The 16,256-nt window shown below is 43.7% G+C and overlaps 1 protein-coding gene across 1 annotated transcript in view; it reads right to left on the bottom strand.

Moving 5' to 3' along the window:
• Positions 1–3,063: 3,063 nt before the first annotated feature.
• The window catches only part of LOC309649170 (cell adhesion molecule CEACAM1-like), a 46,219-nt gene continuing 33,026 nt past the window's right edge, over positions 3,064–16,256 (bottom strand). The window contains exons 4-6 of the mRNA XM_082438878.1: positions 10,437–10,715; positions 7,941–8,070; positions 3,064–5,471 (exon numbers count right to left, since the gene is read on the bottom strand). Coding sequence (XP_082295004.1) covers positions 5,444–5,471; positions 7,941–8,070; positions 10,437–10,569 — 291 coding nt within the window. The 5' untranslated portion in view covers positions 10,570–10,715 and the 3' untranslated portion in view covers positions 3,064–5,443. The remainder of the gene's footprint in view (positions 5,472–7,940; positions 8,071–10,436; positions 10,716–16,256) is intronic.

Below are 16,256 nucleotides of genomic sequence, written 5' to 3'. Positions count from 1 at the left end.
GCTGGGTCATATGGAGGCCTTAGGATTCTTAAGAAGAGAAGTTGCCTTAGAGAATAAGCTCACAAACCCATGAAGCACTTTAAATAACTCTTGCTCTTTGTTAATTTAGTGATAGGCAAGTTTTTAGTTGGTTCTTTGAAGAATTGATATTAATCAAATTTCTCTGTCTAATGTGAACTAGCCAACAAATGCACAAAGTCTAACACTCCAATGTAGGGTAACAAAGCCCTTCTTGGGTTTAAATGGAAGTGAGAGAGCTTCAGTTGGGGGAGTGGGCCTGTTTGCTGATCTTAACCATAATTAACACTCTACTTTCTTCTCTGTAGTATGATAGGAATTTATTGTTCCGTTTGTATTACTCTTTTCTTTGATCTTCTTTTTTCTTCTTCACACATCTCTGCCACCGTATATACTCCTATTTTATTCCTGCTTTTCCCTCTTTCTTCAAACTTCTGGTCATATCAAACTGTTCCACAGTTCTATGTAAGTTAAAACAATAAAGTTATGAGACTCAAAGGAGTTATAGGATTCCTTTTATATCATATCCAGATAAATATGGGCACTTTAAAAGTAGTTGTCCTTAGTGCCTATGCATTTATTCCAAAAGTTCTGTCATTACTGAAAATATTTTGGTCACTTAATAGTAGAGTTGCTCTCAAAACCTGTCTGAGCCCTACAAGAAAACTAGTTTCACTTCCTTATAATCTCACTGAGTATTTCAGGGGTCCTGCCACTCTGCTTGTATTTATTTGTCATCCTGTTCCCAGTTCCCTTTTTCCTTTGTTGCTCTGGTCCCCAAGCAAGAAGAGTTCTGGGTTCAAGGGGGCTCCAAGTATGGGGCAAGGCTCATCCTCATAGAGAGCCCAGGCAGGGAAGGGAGTTTGGCATCATTCACAAGACCTTGACCTTTAAACAAAGCATGCTTAAGCAGCTCTTTTTAGTCTGTCCTTTCCAGTGTCCTACTTCTGCTTTGTGATCCCTCCCCCACCTTTATAACAGAAAATAACTATCACATCCTAGGGCTGGGACATAGCCTTGAATTGTCTAACTCTCAGAGGTAACTTGGGGAGAATATGTAGGGAGAGGCCCTTCAGAGAGCCCCATTTCCTTCTGCTCCTGGGTAGTTAGTTAATGTTCTAACAGCACTTCCCACTCTTGGGGAGACCCAGCCTGTGAACCAAGATCCTGCAAGCAGCGGTGGTGGGGGGGTTGGCAAAAAAAAAAAAAGAGAGAACAATAGCAAAGTACAAAATAAAATTAGACTAGGAAAATAACAGATATGTTAGAAAGAATATAAAAATAAAAATATAGAAATATAGATGAATCAACAACCAGAAGGTGCAACAGTACCACAGTAGTAAAAATGAGGAGGAGGGAAAAGAAAAAAAGAAAAAACAAAGGGGGAAAAGGCCTTGGCTGTGGAGGGCGGGACCTAGGCAAGGGTGAGGTTTGGGCAGTGGGCGGGGCCTATGCTTAGGACCCTTAGGGCTGGAAAAGGCCCTGGGGGCTGTGTGGGGGGGTGGGGCTTAGTCTCAACAGAACAGAAGGGGCCCAGGCGTGCCCCCCACCCCTGGTATCAGAGGGTGGGGGACCTCACCTGGGAACCCAGCAGGCTTCCTGGGCTTGAGTGGGCGGGGCAATCGCCCTCTGCTCGTCTCCTGCTCCTCCCAGAGGGCCCCTCCTGCCTGCCTCTCCTGATGTCCCCCGTCTCCCTCCTATGCCCCCGAGGACCCACGTGGCCTGGAGAGGGTTTTGGAGGGCAGGGGATCCGCCTGCGAACTCAGCAGGCTCCCCAGGGCCCAAGTGGGCGGGGCAAACGCCCTCCGCTCCTCTCCCGCTCTTCCCGGAGAGTCCCTCCCACCTGCCTCTCCTGATCTCCCCGGCCTCAGGGGTGCTGATCTTGTCTGGCCTTCACTTCTCCTCCCCCCTCGGTCCCCCTACATCCTACCGGTTCACTCTGGGGTTCCTCCCGTCTCCTTGGGGGTCAGAGTTCCCCACCAGTGGCCGGCAGGCGCCCCAGCTGTGGGGAGATGCTAACTCCGCTAACTTCAGTGCTGGAAGCAGCACTTCCAGCAGAGGTGTTGAGGGCCTGGGTCATTTACGTGTATGGGAGTGGAGAGAATGACATAACTGAGAGATGTTCAACAAGGAATCAACAGGCTTCGACGAGGTATTGAATCTAGAAAACGAAAGAGCAAGGGCTGAGGAAGCAGTGGCGTCACTGAGAGGAATGAGTGACCTGTGGGGGAAAGCCAGTTCAGATGGGGAGCAATTTCAGAAGGTATTTGGATGTGAGTGTCATGAGTTCTGGGAAGTAGAACCGGCTAGAGATGTAGATGAAGAAGCCACCTGCAGAGAGGTCATGGAAGCTGTGGAAGGAGGGTGGTGTGGAGTGAGACAAGCAGGTCTGAGTAGGAAATCTGACGTCGGGGTGCAATGCACGGGGGGGGGGCTGGTAGGAGGAGAGTGTCCAGAAGGAACAAGTTGTGTGTGGTCTCAGATGCTGTAAAAGTGAACAGTGTGAGGACAGTGAAAGTACCTTTGAATTGGCCGAGAGATGGGTGCTGATTTTCTGCCGCTTCCAGGGGTCTTGGGAAGGGAGCCAGCACTGCAGAGGGCCAGGAGAAGCCACGGCATGAGGAAGGAGAAAGACAGCACACGTTTCAATTGCTTGGAAGTGCAGGAAATGATAACAGGCTAATTAAGGAATGAAGGTTATCCAGGTTAGAAGAGCTCTGACCCTCTGAGGAGCAGAAAGAAAGGAACAGGGTACAAGGAGGAGGGAGGGTGCTAGAGAGATTTCCATACCCCTGAGGCCGTGGAGACTGTTGGAGTGAAAGCTGTATCGCTGCATCTGATTCACTGGAGCCATCTGCGTGGGAAGTGTGATTTGTCCCTAGTAAAGAGGCCAGGAGATCTACTCACGAAATCGTCTTCTGTCCCAGAGGAAGACAGGCAGTTTCTTCCAGGCAGGTTGGAGCTGTGGCTTGTTGCTCTAGATAGACTTACTTTGTTAGCAGGTGTGCAAATGAATTTAGCAAATTCTCTGATCACTAGATCAGATACCATGTGGACTTAGAAACAGGCTCACGCTGACTCCCTATTAAGCAATTTCTGTTTCTTCTGCCTGTAAAGAAAACATTGTAGAAAATAGTACCAACTGTGAGGCAGCATGTTGATGCCTGATATATAATTTTTATTATAAATATAGAGCAAATTTTACAAATAATTCAGAAGCGGCCTTAGCCAGGCAAAATTAAATTACACAGAATAGCGTGGATGAGGGGATGTATATACAGTCTGTGTCAGGGTTAAAAGACCCTGAAAGAGGTTCCTGAGTACAGAAAACCCCCAACCAACCCTCTTTGAGGGGGCCAGTTCCACACAGCATTAGATCAAGTAATGAATATGGAATGAAACCTTTCTCTCAACAGCCTCAAGGAGGTTCCATCGATGCAGAAGAAGGCTGGGTGGGAAGTAGACATGCCTCTCCTTCTCCTGCCCTTCCTTTTTATGCTGACACGTTGGGTCTCAGAGACCCCATGGGAGAAAACAAATTTCAGAGGCTTTCACGGAGCCGAGAGCTGAGTTACAATCCTCCCCTTGTGTCCTAAGGAGCATCCGCACCAGTGCAGCGTTCTAGGTTGTAAACGATGCCAACTGCGTGGGTGGTCGTGTCCCCTTCAGGTGCTCCTGCTTCTCAAGAACCAAACACACCTTAGCAGAGGCCAAGGTTTCCTGAGAAGGTGAGTGGGGCAGATGGAACGTGCACAGGCAGAAGCACGGAATAGAACGGTGCTGATGGTTGGTCTGAGATGCCTAGAAACTGAGATCCCTTTCTGGCCATGAATGTAGAAAACTGCTTCTTCTTATTTTCTATGTGGAGCCCCTGACATAAAAGGCTTGAGGAGCTCCTGGCCAGAGGGACTTGAGGGGTTTTGGTGGCTTCTTTCACCTAAGGCAGTCTGATTGGCTTGCACAGCAAATTAAGTAAACAACCCCTTTCACATAGAAAGGAGTTACAAAAATTAAAATTGCAGAATGTCTCAGAAGGAAGGGGAAAAACTCAGTACCACAAACTGTGCATTCTTTAGCAATTATTTAGATCATCTCTGAAGGGTAGCTTTCTGATTCCTTTCCCAAGTCCCAGCAGATTGTATGTGTTAAGAGCCAACTGCCCCTTAAAGCAATAACCCCTTCCTCTGTGGGCACTTCCTGGAGTAAAGCCCATAAAGTTATTTAAACGTACCTGCATTTTTTGCATTTTTTATTAGGAATTACTTATGGACCTAGACAAGTAGTTTTTTAGTTTCTTCTAGTAGGTTCCCTGAAGAAGAGTTTTCCAAAGGCCTAGGTGGTATTCTCGGTAAGCAGCAAGGTGTTTAGGCCCTGATCCTGCAGGTAGACAATCCTGACAGTAGACAAAGGTGTAGAATTTTCAGTCCTAAATTGGTTATATATGTATTTTCCTGTGGATTTATACTGGACTTTGAAGAGCTAGGAGAAGCTTTTCCTTTTCCTGTTTCTCTCTGGTCTTTTCTGGCACATGCATTTCAGTGCATAAGGACATAACTCTCAAGGTTATGGCAAATTCAAGTTAGACTCCAATAGGACAGGACTGAGGTGAGAAGGAATGAGTGTGCTCTGAATACGCAAGTTTAAAACTGTTCTAGGGCTTCCCTGGTGGTGTAGTGGTTAAGAATCCGCCTGCCAATGCAGGGTACACGGGTTCGAGCCCTGTTCTGGGAAGATCCCACATGACGCGGAGCAACTAAGCCCGTGCGCCACAACTACTGAGCCTGTGCTCCAGAGCCCGTGAGCCACAACTACTGAAGCCCGCGCGCCTAGAGCCCATGCTCCACAACAAGAGAAGCCACCGCACTGAGAAGCCCATGCACCACAACGAGAAGAGTAGCCCCCGCTCGCTGCAACTAGAGAAAGCCCGCGCGCAGCAACGAAGACCCAACGCAGCCAAAAATAAAGAACAAATAAATAAATAAATTTATATTAAAAAAGAAATAAATAAAACTGGTCTAGGTCAGCAAATGGGAGGGGTGGACGTTCTGGCAACTCTCTCCCAAGGTCTGCTTTGCCAAAGTTCAATGACAAGGAAGGTTGGGTTTCCTCCAGACCTCTTCCTGGATGTACCTTTTCATCTACTGACACTGAAGGAAGGGGCTGTGACCCGGCAGCCAGGATGTGCCTCGTTAGGGAGGTGCGGGGGGAAGACACACTTCCCATTTTCCCTAACGGTGAAAGAATCTCCTAGCGATGGGATGAGAAACTTGGAATAAGTCAGTAATGCAGGGAACACTACTTCTTCTTCTTTTTTTGCATTACTACTTCTCCTTTTTTTTTTTTTTTAGCTTCTCAATAAACCACTTCTGTGGCTGTTGGGGATGGGAGGCTGAAGTTGGTTTCTTTGATTCCTGGGCATTGAAGTTCAGGGCAGAATATGCACCTTCGTCAATCTGAAAGGAATGAACAGCAGTCAATTAAATCAGTGTCATAGGCCAGGCCCTCACCTTGTCCAGTGTGATTCAGCACCACATGCTTTCACCACTTTGAAACTTTTAGCTTCAGAGAAGGGCTTTTATTACCCATTTTCTCTGCTTACTAACATCCTGTTGAATGATCATTAGGAGAGATAGATTATGGAATGCTACAATGAAATACGATGATACAGCAATGAGAATAAATTAAGCACAAGGGCATACAATGAGATGGATGAATCTTACAAAACAATTTTGAATGAAAGAAGCCAGACACATGTAAGGACATACTGTGTTTTTCCTTTATGTAAGAGCATAATCGCATTGGAAGTGAGGATAGTGGTTACTCTTTGAAGGGAAGTAACTGGAGGTCTTTTTTCGGGGGGGGCAATGACATGTTTTATTTATCGATTTGGGTGCTGCTTACATGGGTTGTTCAGATTGTTCAAATATGATTTAAGCACTTTTCAGTATGTGTGTATATTCTATTGAAGGTTAAGATGAGAATATTCAGTAAAATTTATTAATAGACAGTAAAGGAACTAAGGCCTCAGACCCATTAGAATGGAAATGATCCTTTGACAGTAATGGCAGGATCAGATTGGAGGCAGAGGAAGGAGAATGATCTAGTGCCTTCCTTGAGCTGGGCATTGTGATGAGGGCTTTACATTTCTGTCATTTAATTCCTTGACCTTCCCTTTGAAGTAGGCAGCATGCCCATTTTACAGAGGACAAAGCTGAGGATCAACGAGGTTAAGTTACTTGCTCAAGGTCACAGCCAGGATTAAAATACAGGATGAGAAAAATTCTAAAGTCAACATTCTTGCATGAATTAGACCCATGGGAGTGATTAACCAGTACTTCTTTGTTTGTTGTTGCAGTGAGGAACTTTGATCCAAACTTGATCTCCCATTTGTGTCTTCAAGAATAACCCATTCTACACAGAGATATTTTCATGAGAAAAAGAGCCAATGAAACTGGCTTGCTGGGTGAATTGTCAGAGTAGCCCTGACCTGGGGAAGCAAAAGAAGAGTTACCAACCCATGAAAATGCAGAGCTGACTTATGGCCTCAGAACGTGGTGTTCCTAAGCTGTTGTGCTTCTAGCTGAAGGAGGTGGCAAGTGGTGAGAGGGTGGGGTGGGGAGGTGGCCCATGATTAAGACTTAAGGAATTCGCTTCCCTCAGTCTGTGGTCCAGACCCCAGGGCATTAGACCAAGGAGGGGTGGGGAGAGGCCTCAGTGCACTTCTGAAGATTTCTTCCAGTTCACAAGGCCCGAGTTTTGCCCAGGTGTGTGTCTCAGCAGCAGGCTCCAGTGGCAAGGAGGGGCATTGGGGCCCACAGTACCCAGAGCACCAAAGGCAGGGAAAGCCTCACCAAAGGAGATGCCCACATCCGTAATAGAGGCAGGAGGGGGAAGGAGGTAGGATGAGGAAATGGCTCCTGGAAACATGTCCATCTTATGGCCTGCCTGGCTTGCCTGGCCCAGGCTGTGTCTCAGGGGAATCTTACATGGCTAGGAAGGGTGTGAGGACCTATGCCAGTTTAAGCTTGGGAAACTGAGATCCTCTCTAATAATTCAAAAGGTAGGGAGATGTTTTGGAATCCAGGATCCCTGCTAGGGCAGGGCACAAGGGGAACAAACCAGCTCTCACTAAGTGAGCAGGTTTACTTACTCTGGTTGTGGTCTGAGGATTTGTGCTCTGTGAGGTCTCGCTGGTCACTTGCCAGAAATAAATATCAGACACTGTGACTGCTATTCCCAGGCACAGGGTCTTTGCTCCTTGAATTAGGAAGGACACTGTCAGCATGATTCCTTGGGGCTCCTCAATGTTCATTTATACCTTGGTTGGTCCTCTTTCCTCTGAGGACCTCCTTCTTCAATCTACCTATCATCCCTTCTAGTGTTTACTCCTCTCCTGCTTACTGGCTGTTCACATTTAGGGCCATTCATGCCAACTGCTTCTATTTCTACCTTGACACCTTTCCCCTTTTATAGATAGATGCTGTTTTTTTGTCACTTTATTTATTGCCCAGGAGGCCTTTGGTTGTTTCTGCTTTTCTTAGGTTCTCTTCCTGTCCTGTCCCTCTCTCCTCCTGCTACTGTTGTCGACAGAGCACAGGACTCCCTTCCTCCTGCTTCTTTCATATCCTCATTAGTTTTCCTTCTTGGACCTTAGCTTCCCTGACTGGGGACAGAGGAACATAATTGGTTCTGCCCCCTCTAAACCAGATGGGGATAGGAATAACTATGTCCAAGAGAGAGTAGGGCACAGGAAGCATGAAGACCAGGGAAGAAGAGACCCACAGGAATTAATGCCAAGAAGAAAGACTTTAGGAAGCATGAGGAGCAGATCCAGGTCCAGAGACAGAGATGAAGTCTCCTCCCCTCTCCCGAGCATGGCAGTTAGCCTCGGAGAAAGCAGAACAAGAGGAAAGGCATCATACCCTGCAGTTTTTCTGAGGTACAGAAAATACACCAAGGCTTTTGTCAGAGCTATCCCAGCCAGGACTGCAATCACGATGCCGGCAATAGCACCACCTGAGAGGCCAGAAGAACTTCCTTGTGTTGAATCAACTGTCATCGAAAGAAAAACGAAGAGTCAATGAAGGTGACATTATTTTACAGTGGGAGGTGCTCTGCGAAATAACTGTCAACATGAAGTAGTCTCTACTTGTTCCTTCAAGGAATAAATTTTCGGTTTTTTTAACTTTTTATTTTATATTGGAGTATAGCCAATTAAAAATTTGTGATAGTTTCAGGTGCACAGCAAAGGGGCTCAGCCATACGTATACGTGTATTCATTCTCCCCCAAACTCCCCTCCCAACCAGCCTGCCACATGACATTGAGCAGAGTTCCCTGTGCTATACAGTAGGTCCTTGTTGGTTATCCATTTTTTAAAATAAATTTATTTATTTTATTTATTTTATTTTTGTCTGTGTTGGGTCTTAATTGCTGCACATGGGCTTTCTCTAGCTGCAGTGAGCGGGGGCTACTCTTCATTGCGGTGCACAGGCTTCTCATTGCAGTGGCTTCTCTTGTTGCAGAGCATGGGCTCTAGGCGCGTGGGCTATATTCTTTACATATATCTCATTTGATTCATGTAACCCTGCCAGATCGACATTATTTCCATTTCATAGGTGAAAAACTTGAGGCTTCCAGTGGTGAAAAAAACGTGCCCATTGTCATATAGCTAACAGGTGGATCTAGAGTCAGGTAGTCCTTGACTGTAGGAGTACCTGATTTTATAGAGCCTAATGGTAATAGTAGTAGTAATAGCATCTAACAGTTATGGAACATTTTCCTCTGTGTGTGGCGTTTTACCAAGAGTTTAATTTAATAGTACATTAAATCTTTGAAATAATGCCATGAAGCAGGTGCTTTTACTGCAATTTTCAGTTGAGGAATCTGAGGCTCAGAGTAGTTAATAATCTTGTGCAAGAAGTTTATAATTGTGAATGCTTACATTGAAAAAAAAAGAAAGATCTCAAATCAGCAACCGAACTTTACAACTTAAGGGAACTAGCAAAAGAAGAACAAACCAAACCGTGAGCTAGCAGAAGGAAGGAAATAATAACTATTAGAGTGGAGATAAACAGAGAATGGAAATATAATAGAGAAAATCAATAAAAACAAAAATTGGTTCTTCAAAAAGGATTAACAAAATTGACAAACCTTTAACTAGAATGATCAAGAAAAAAAGGGAAGATTCAGATTACTAAAATCAGAAATGAAAGTGGGAACGTAACTACCAATTCTCAAGAAATAATAAGAATTACAAGAGTATTATGAATAATTATATGCCAACAAGTTGCATAACTTCAATGAAATAGACAAATTCCTAGAAACTCAAAAGCTACCAAGGTGGAATCACAAAAACATAGAAAATATGATCGACCTGTAACTAAGAAAGAGATTAAATCAGTTTAAGCATTAGACAAAATTCAAAATCCTTTCATCACACTCTAACTCAGAATAGAAGGAAACTACCTCCACATAATAGAGGCCATATATTAAAATCCATATCTAACATCATTCTAAATGTGAAAGCCTGAAAGTTTTTCTGCTAAGATCAAGAACAAGATAAGGATGCCTGCTTTTGCCACTTCTCTTCAAAATAGTATTGAAAGTAATAGACCAAGTAGGCAAAAAAAAAAAAAAGAAGAAATAAAAGACATCGAAATTGTAAATGAAGAAGCAAAATTAATTGTTTGCAGATGATGTGACCTTATATAGAAAACCCTAAAAATGTCACAAAAAACTGTTAGGACTAATAAGCAAATTTGGCAAAGCTGCAGGATACTAAACCAACACATAAATACAGTTGTATTTTCTATACATGAGAAGTAAACAGTATGAAAAGGAAATTTTTAAAATTCCATTTATAACAGCATCAATCAGAATAAAACATTTAGGAATTAACTTAACCAGGTAAGTGACAGACTTGTACACAGAAAAACTGAAAAACAATTTTTCAAAAAGGAGAAAACATAGTAAGAGAAATTAAAGAAGACATAAATAAATGGAAAGACATTCTGTGTTCACGGACTGGAAGATAATATTTTCAGATGACAATACTAACCAAAATGTAGTGGATGTATATGGGTAATGATTGCAAACCAATATGAGTGTACTTAATGCCACTGAGCTATAAACTTAAAAATTATTTAAATGGTAAATCTTACATACTTTTTATTTTTACCATATAAAGAAAGTGCGCCAGAAAAAAAAATATTGTACAAGGTCACAGAGTAAATGCCAGACCCAGGATTAGAAACTAATTGTATTTTTTCCAGAGATGGCGCTATTAAGACTTTGCCATCTGTTTACTATAATGGTCTCTTAACTGCTATTCTGCCCCCTGTGACCTCTATCCATTTTGCACACCGTTTGTAGAGTAATTCTCCCGGGAAGATGTAGCATGGGGCGAGTGGTCACTTACATTTCACACCCAGCCTGAGGGGGTCACTTTTGCTGGAATTGCCCGGGTTGGAGACCTCACACTGATAATCCCCGGCATCCTCCCTCCTGACGGGGTTGATGGTGAGGGTGCTGTTGTCTGGGGACAGCTTCATCCTCTCTGTGAGCAGTAGCCTCTGGCCATTGAAGAACCAGCATATGGAGAGCCCAGTGTCATTTGTGCGGCAGGTCAGGACCACGGTATTCTCATGTTCTGTGACTGTGGTGTTGCTGGCTTCGATGGAGGGCTGTGCCACTGGGTCTGTGGAGAGACAGAGGGGTGACTGACTGAGAATAGGTCAGGGGCCTGGGGCCACGCTCCTTCCTCAGAGGTCTCAGCCACCCCCGGGGCCCAGTGAGCTCTGTAAAGGTGACCCAGAGGATGGCCCTGACCCTGTGATCAAGGTCATGGGGCTCTCTTCATCGATGATCTTTAAGGAGAGGGCTGCACGTCCTCTCTGAGGATTGGCCAGCAAGGTGATGTCTTAGAAATTCAGAAGGTCGGGGGTGTTTCGAGAATGTAACTAAAATGAAATCCAGCAATTCCACTTCTGGGGTATAGACCCAAGGGAAATGAAAACAGGATTTCAAAGAGATATATGCATTCCCATGTTTATTGCAGCATTATTCACAATAGCCAAGATATGGAAACAAACTAAAAGCCCATCAACAGATGAAAGGATAAAGACGGTGAGTCTATATATATATATATATATATATATATATATATATATATATATATATATATATATATATATACACACACAATGGAATATTATTCCATCATGAGAAAGGACATCCTGCTACAGGTATTTATGACAACATGGATGGACCTTGAGCGCCTGATGCTAAGGGAGATAAGTCAGACCAAGAGAGACAAGTACTGTATGATATCACTTATATGTGGAATCTTAAAAAGCCAAAGTCATTAAAACAGAGAGTAAAAATGGTGGTTACCAGGATGAGACAGGCTGGGACGTGGGACCCTATGCTGCAGTGCTGCAATGCTTGCACCTGGACAAACGTCTCCTTGCGCAACAAATTACAAAGAAACTATAAGGGATTAAAAAAAATAACTGCATGCATGCGCAGTTGGGGCAAAATCTGGACAACAAGATACAAAGAGACCAAAAAGCCCTACTGCCACTTCTGAAGAGCTGGCAGTAAAAGCAGGGGGTGGGGAGCAAAATCGGGGTACTGCTTATGTCCCCTGCACACACCACCACCTGAGGGATGGGCAAACCACCTAAGCCCCTCCTCCAGCCCCACCGCTGGACACACTCTTACCCTCCCCCCATGTGAGGAACCAGCTCGCAGCCCCCTCAGCGAGCGAGCCAGCAAGGAAACCTGTTACTTGTTCTCATTCCCCCCTGCTGCAGCAGAGACCCCAATAAGGCCTTGCCTGAATTTCTTGGCTGGCCTCTGATCAATTTCTATTGATTAAGGAGGCCAGGAACCTTGGTCGGTAACAAGGAGATGGGCTTGCGGGGGATAGGAGAGATGTTGTTTAAGGGTGCAAACTTGCAACAAGTAGTAAATAAGCCATAGAGCTCTAACATGAATATAGACAACAACATTTTATTATAATCATCGAACTTGCTAAAAGACTAGAACTTAGTTATTCCAACCACTAAAAAGAAAAGATAATTATGTAATGGGATATAGGTGTGAAATATTGCTACAATGGCAATCATATAGCAATATATAAATGTATCAAATTAAAATATTGTACACCTTAAATTTAAACAGTGTTATATGTCAAATATATTCAGTTTGAAAGAGAAAAAGAAAAGAAAAACAAAGGCTCTTCTCAACCCAGAAAACCTCTCCGCACAGGTAGAAGAGAAAAAAGAAAAAGTTTTATTATAGCATTAAACCAGAATGTGATGTACACTACAGGCAGTTTGCTAAGAAATTGCAAAGACCGAAAGAAAGCTCACTCCCTTATATAGCCAGACAGATACAACCCCCTACATACATGTTCTTAAGATAAACAGTAACTAGTCCTCAAGTAAGAGGACTTGACAGCACCATTTGTCACATATCCTAAATTCATCTGGTAGTTGGGGGTGATCATCTGTATTAGTTAATTAGCTTTATCCAAAGGAAAAATAAACTTCTCACATCTTCACGACTGGAGGTAGTTTTGCAACCTGGAGTGCGGTGTCCACTTCAACTGGGCTCTTACCCTCCCCCAGAATCTGGGAGACAGAGATGCCATCTTCCCTGTTGATCACATTTTCAAAGCGATAACTCCCAGGTCCTTGGGAAAGATACTCCCTGGGTTGGAAAGCTGGCAAGAATCTTATTTAGATTTTTAAAAGATTTACATACATCTCAAAGGGACAGAGAAAGAATTTACAATGACACATTTTCTAAAGAAAATGCTCTGAAAGAAAAGGAGAATCTCTTTTCCTTTTTGCACTAGGAAAAATTAATTTCTCTTTCTTTTTCGACTTGTATTTACCCTCAGGGGTTATTCCAGGAAAGAAGTAGTGTATCATGTCAAAGGCTGCAAAACTAGCCTGAGGAGCACCTTGCAGGTTTAGCAATAAAAGAGGATATTGGTGACCTTGATCTCAGAGAGACAGCAGTGAGCGGTCCTGAAGAGAGATCTTAGTTCCCTGCCCAGGAATTGAACCTGGGTAGCCTGAATGAAAACCAGGAATCCCAGCAGCTAGACCACCAGGGGCTAGAGGCTAGAGACAAAGTTCCCCTGGCTGTACCCCCATTGAAAGCAAGAATGTTTCAAGGAGGCAAAAACTGTAAAAACAGGTACAAAGTTTATTATTAGAGACACAGCATAACATGTGGGAGAGCACACAGAGAAGCAGTTTGTTTATTTAAGACAGAAGCTAGGCAGAAATACACACCCAGAGAGAAAGGGTATGGGCATCCTCTCTAATAAGGAGGAGTGCAGTAAGTCAGAACCTAGGCAGAAGGACTTCCCTGGTGGTCCAGTGGTTAAGACTTCGTGCTCCCAATGTAGGGGGCCCAGGTTCGATCCCTGGTCAGGGAACTAGATCCCGCATGCCACAACTAAAGATCCCGCATGCCGCAACGAAGAGCCCATGTGCCTCCACTATGACCCGGTGCAGCCAAATAAATAAATATTAAAAAAAAAAAAAAAAGAAGAAGAAGAAGAAGAAGCTAGGCAGAAATACACACCCAGAGAGGAGTGTGGGTGTCCTGAATGAGGAGTGCAGTGAAGAGGTGATTTGAATCATTTATATAGGACAGTCCTTCCAGGTCTTTGTTTACCTTTGGCCAATTATCTAACTTCTTTTTCCACATCTGACCTGTTCTAGGACCCTCCCCAAGATGAGTGCACAACTTTTTGCTAAGATGGATCCCACCGCAGAGGCCTGTAGGGGTATGTCCACACTTATTATGGGGTGGCGCCCCCTCCCTTTTTGACTCCCTGCACATGTGCAGACAGGGAAGTTTTCCTTGACCTCGGGAGTGGTCATCTTATCTCTTTACTTCAGCAGAGCTCAGCTCCTGCCACTAGCTTTGTCCTTGGAGTGTCTGGGTGAGAACAAAGCTTCAATTTTACTCCACTTGACAGACACCAGCTGTACGGCCCAGAGGCCCACCTATTTCCTACCTCAACCTTGGTAAAAGCAATTTTATTTTATTTATTTTATTTTTAAAAGTTAATTTATTTTTAATAAATTTATTTTATTTATTTTTGGCTGCGTTGGGTCTTCGTTGCTGCGAGCGGGCTTTTCTCTAGTTGCGGCGAGCAGGGGCCACTCTTTGTTGCGGTGCGCGGGCTTCTCGTTGTGGTGGCTTCTCTTGTTGCAGAGCACGGGCTCTAGGTGTGCAGGCTTCAGTAGTTGTGACTCACGGGCTCTAGAGCGCAGTCTCAGTAGTTGTGGTGCACGGGCTTAGTTGCTCCGCGGCATGTGAGATCTTCCCAGACCGGGGCTCGAACCCATGTCCCCTGCATTGGTAGATGGATTCTTAACCACTACGCCACCAGGGAAGCCCAGTAAAAGCAATTTTAGAGAAAGAGGAGATGGAAAGAGAGCATGGAGGAGTGAGTGGGAGATGAAAAAATAGAAGCAAAGAAAATATGTCCAGATAGTTGAAGATGCTTGACTGAGAAGGGAAGAGGCAGTGAAAGGAATGGAAGACCAAGGAAGTGATTTTTTTTCAGTAAATGTCTTTAGAGGCTCTGAGGGATGGGTGACAAAACCGATGCAGAGAGAGAAGTTGAAGGCTGAAAGGGCACAAGCTGCCTAACCCACTGTAAGCCCATGAAACACCGTCTCTGGATGTGAATGTCCACTTGGGGAATGACTATTTTAGATTCTTTAAAGTTCAAGTCTGCAGTGCAAATAACAGAATCAGGGTTAGGGCTTAGCTTGTTCAGAGTCAGGAACTGATATGAGATGTTTAGGTTCAGAATGTGGGATTGTATAGGGTCAGAGTAAAGAATCAGTCTGGTTCTGGGATCAGATTAGGGGTCAATATCCAGAAGAGACAGGCTGATCTTTAGATCTGAACTTCATTCTGTCTCTACTTTTTTTTTCCTCCTTCTCCATTCTATAGCTAATTTTCTTTCCTTCTATTCTTCATTTCTCTCTCTCCCTCTTCCTCTTTCTCCTCTCTCTTTTTCTTAACCCCCCTTTCTCTCCCCTCTATCTTTGCAATTCAAACTAGAAGAATGTAAACAGCTTTAAAAGTTGGTTCTTTGACTGAAATTGACTTTAGACCCAACATGAATAATTTAGAAACCAAACGAGCATTAGCTAGTTCAAGGCTCTACAAATAAATACGCAAAATCTAAATTCCGATACTTTTTTTTAGCCCACAGTTGATTTTTTTTGCAATGAATCAGTGACTTGCAATTGATTTTTTTTGGGGGGGTGGGAGGACTGGAACAGAACAAACTTTATTCAATTGCCAAAGAACGGAGAAGCCGGAACCCAGTTTGCAAATTAATTTATCGGAAATTGATTTTTAAAAGCTTGTAACCTTGTTTCACAAGTACAGTTGGGCAAAACCCTTAACTTCCTGTAAGAGGACATCAGACTTGGCTAATCCTCAACTGGTTCTGAAGAAATAAAATCATGTGTTGATAAATGCAGATACATTTTAATATCAAACAGTAGGGATAGTAAGCAATAGGCCATATAGGGAGTAGCCATAAATTATAAAAAAGAACAAACCATTTAAACCACAAAAGAATTATACTAGAAATTAACCCTAGCTTCCTTCCACCAAAATCTCCCAGTTGGAAATATAAAAAAGTTCTTCTAAATAACTCCTGGGTGATTGTATTTAGAAAATAATGGCAGTAACAGTGTTTATGTTTCAAACCCAGTATATTACAATGTGGAACATCTTACAAGGTCCAATAGGATAATCACGGTGCAGAACTCCATGTTTTGGAGAAAATCTATGCCTTCTTCTGAAGATTGCAATCAGACATTTGGAAAGGGGCTCTAGGCTTATTACTGGGCCCCAGTGGAGTCTGGGTACCTGGTGCACTGGAAACACTAATCCTAGTATGAAGGTGTTTGGAGCTGGGGTCTTTGGGAGGTCATTAGGTCATGAGGGTGGAACTCTAATGATGGGATTAGTGCCTGTATTAGTCAAGGTTCTCCAGAGAAACAGAAGCAGTAGGGTGTATATGAATACATAGAAACAGATTTATTATGAAGAATTGGTTCATGCAATTATAGAGGCTAAGAAGTCCCAGGATCTGCTGTCTGTACATGGAGGCCCAGGATAGCTGGCAGTACCAGTTCAAACTTCAGGCCTGAGAACCAGGGGAGCCAACGGTATAAGTCCT

Source organism: Balaenoptera physalus (assembly GCF_965194825.1).
Source record: "Balaenoptera physalus genome assembly, chromosome: 19".
Lineage (NCBI taxonomy): Eukaryota > Metazoa > Chordata > Mammalia > Artiodactyla > Balaenopteridae > Balaenoptera > Balaenoptera physalus.
Note: the sequence above shows the minus strand (reverse complement) of the source record. Positions and strands in the feature narration are given on the sequence as shown.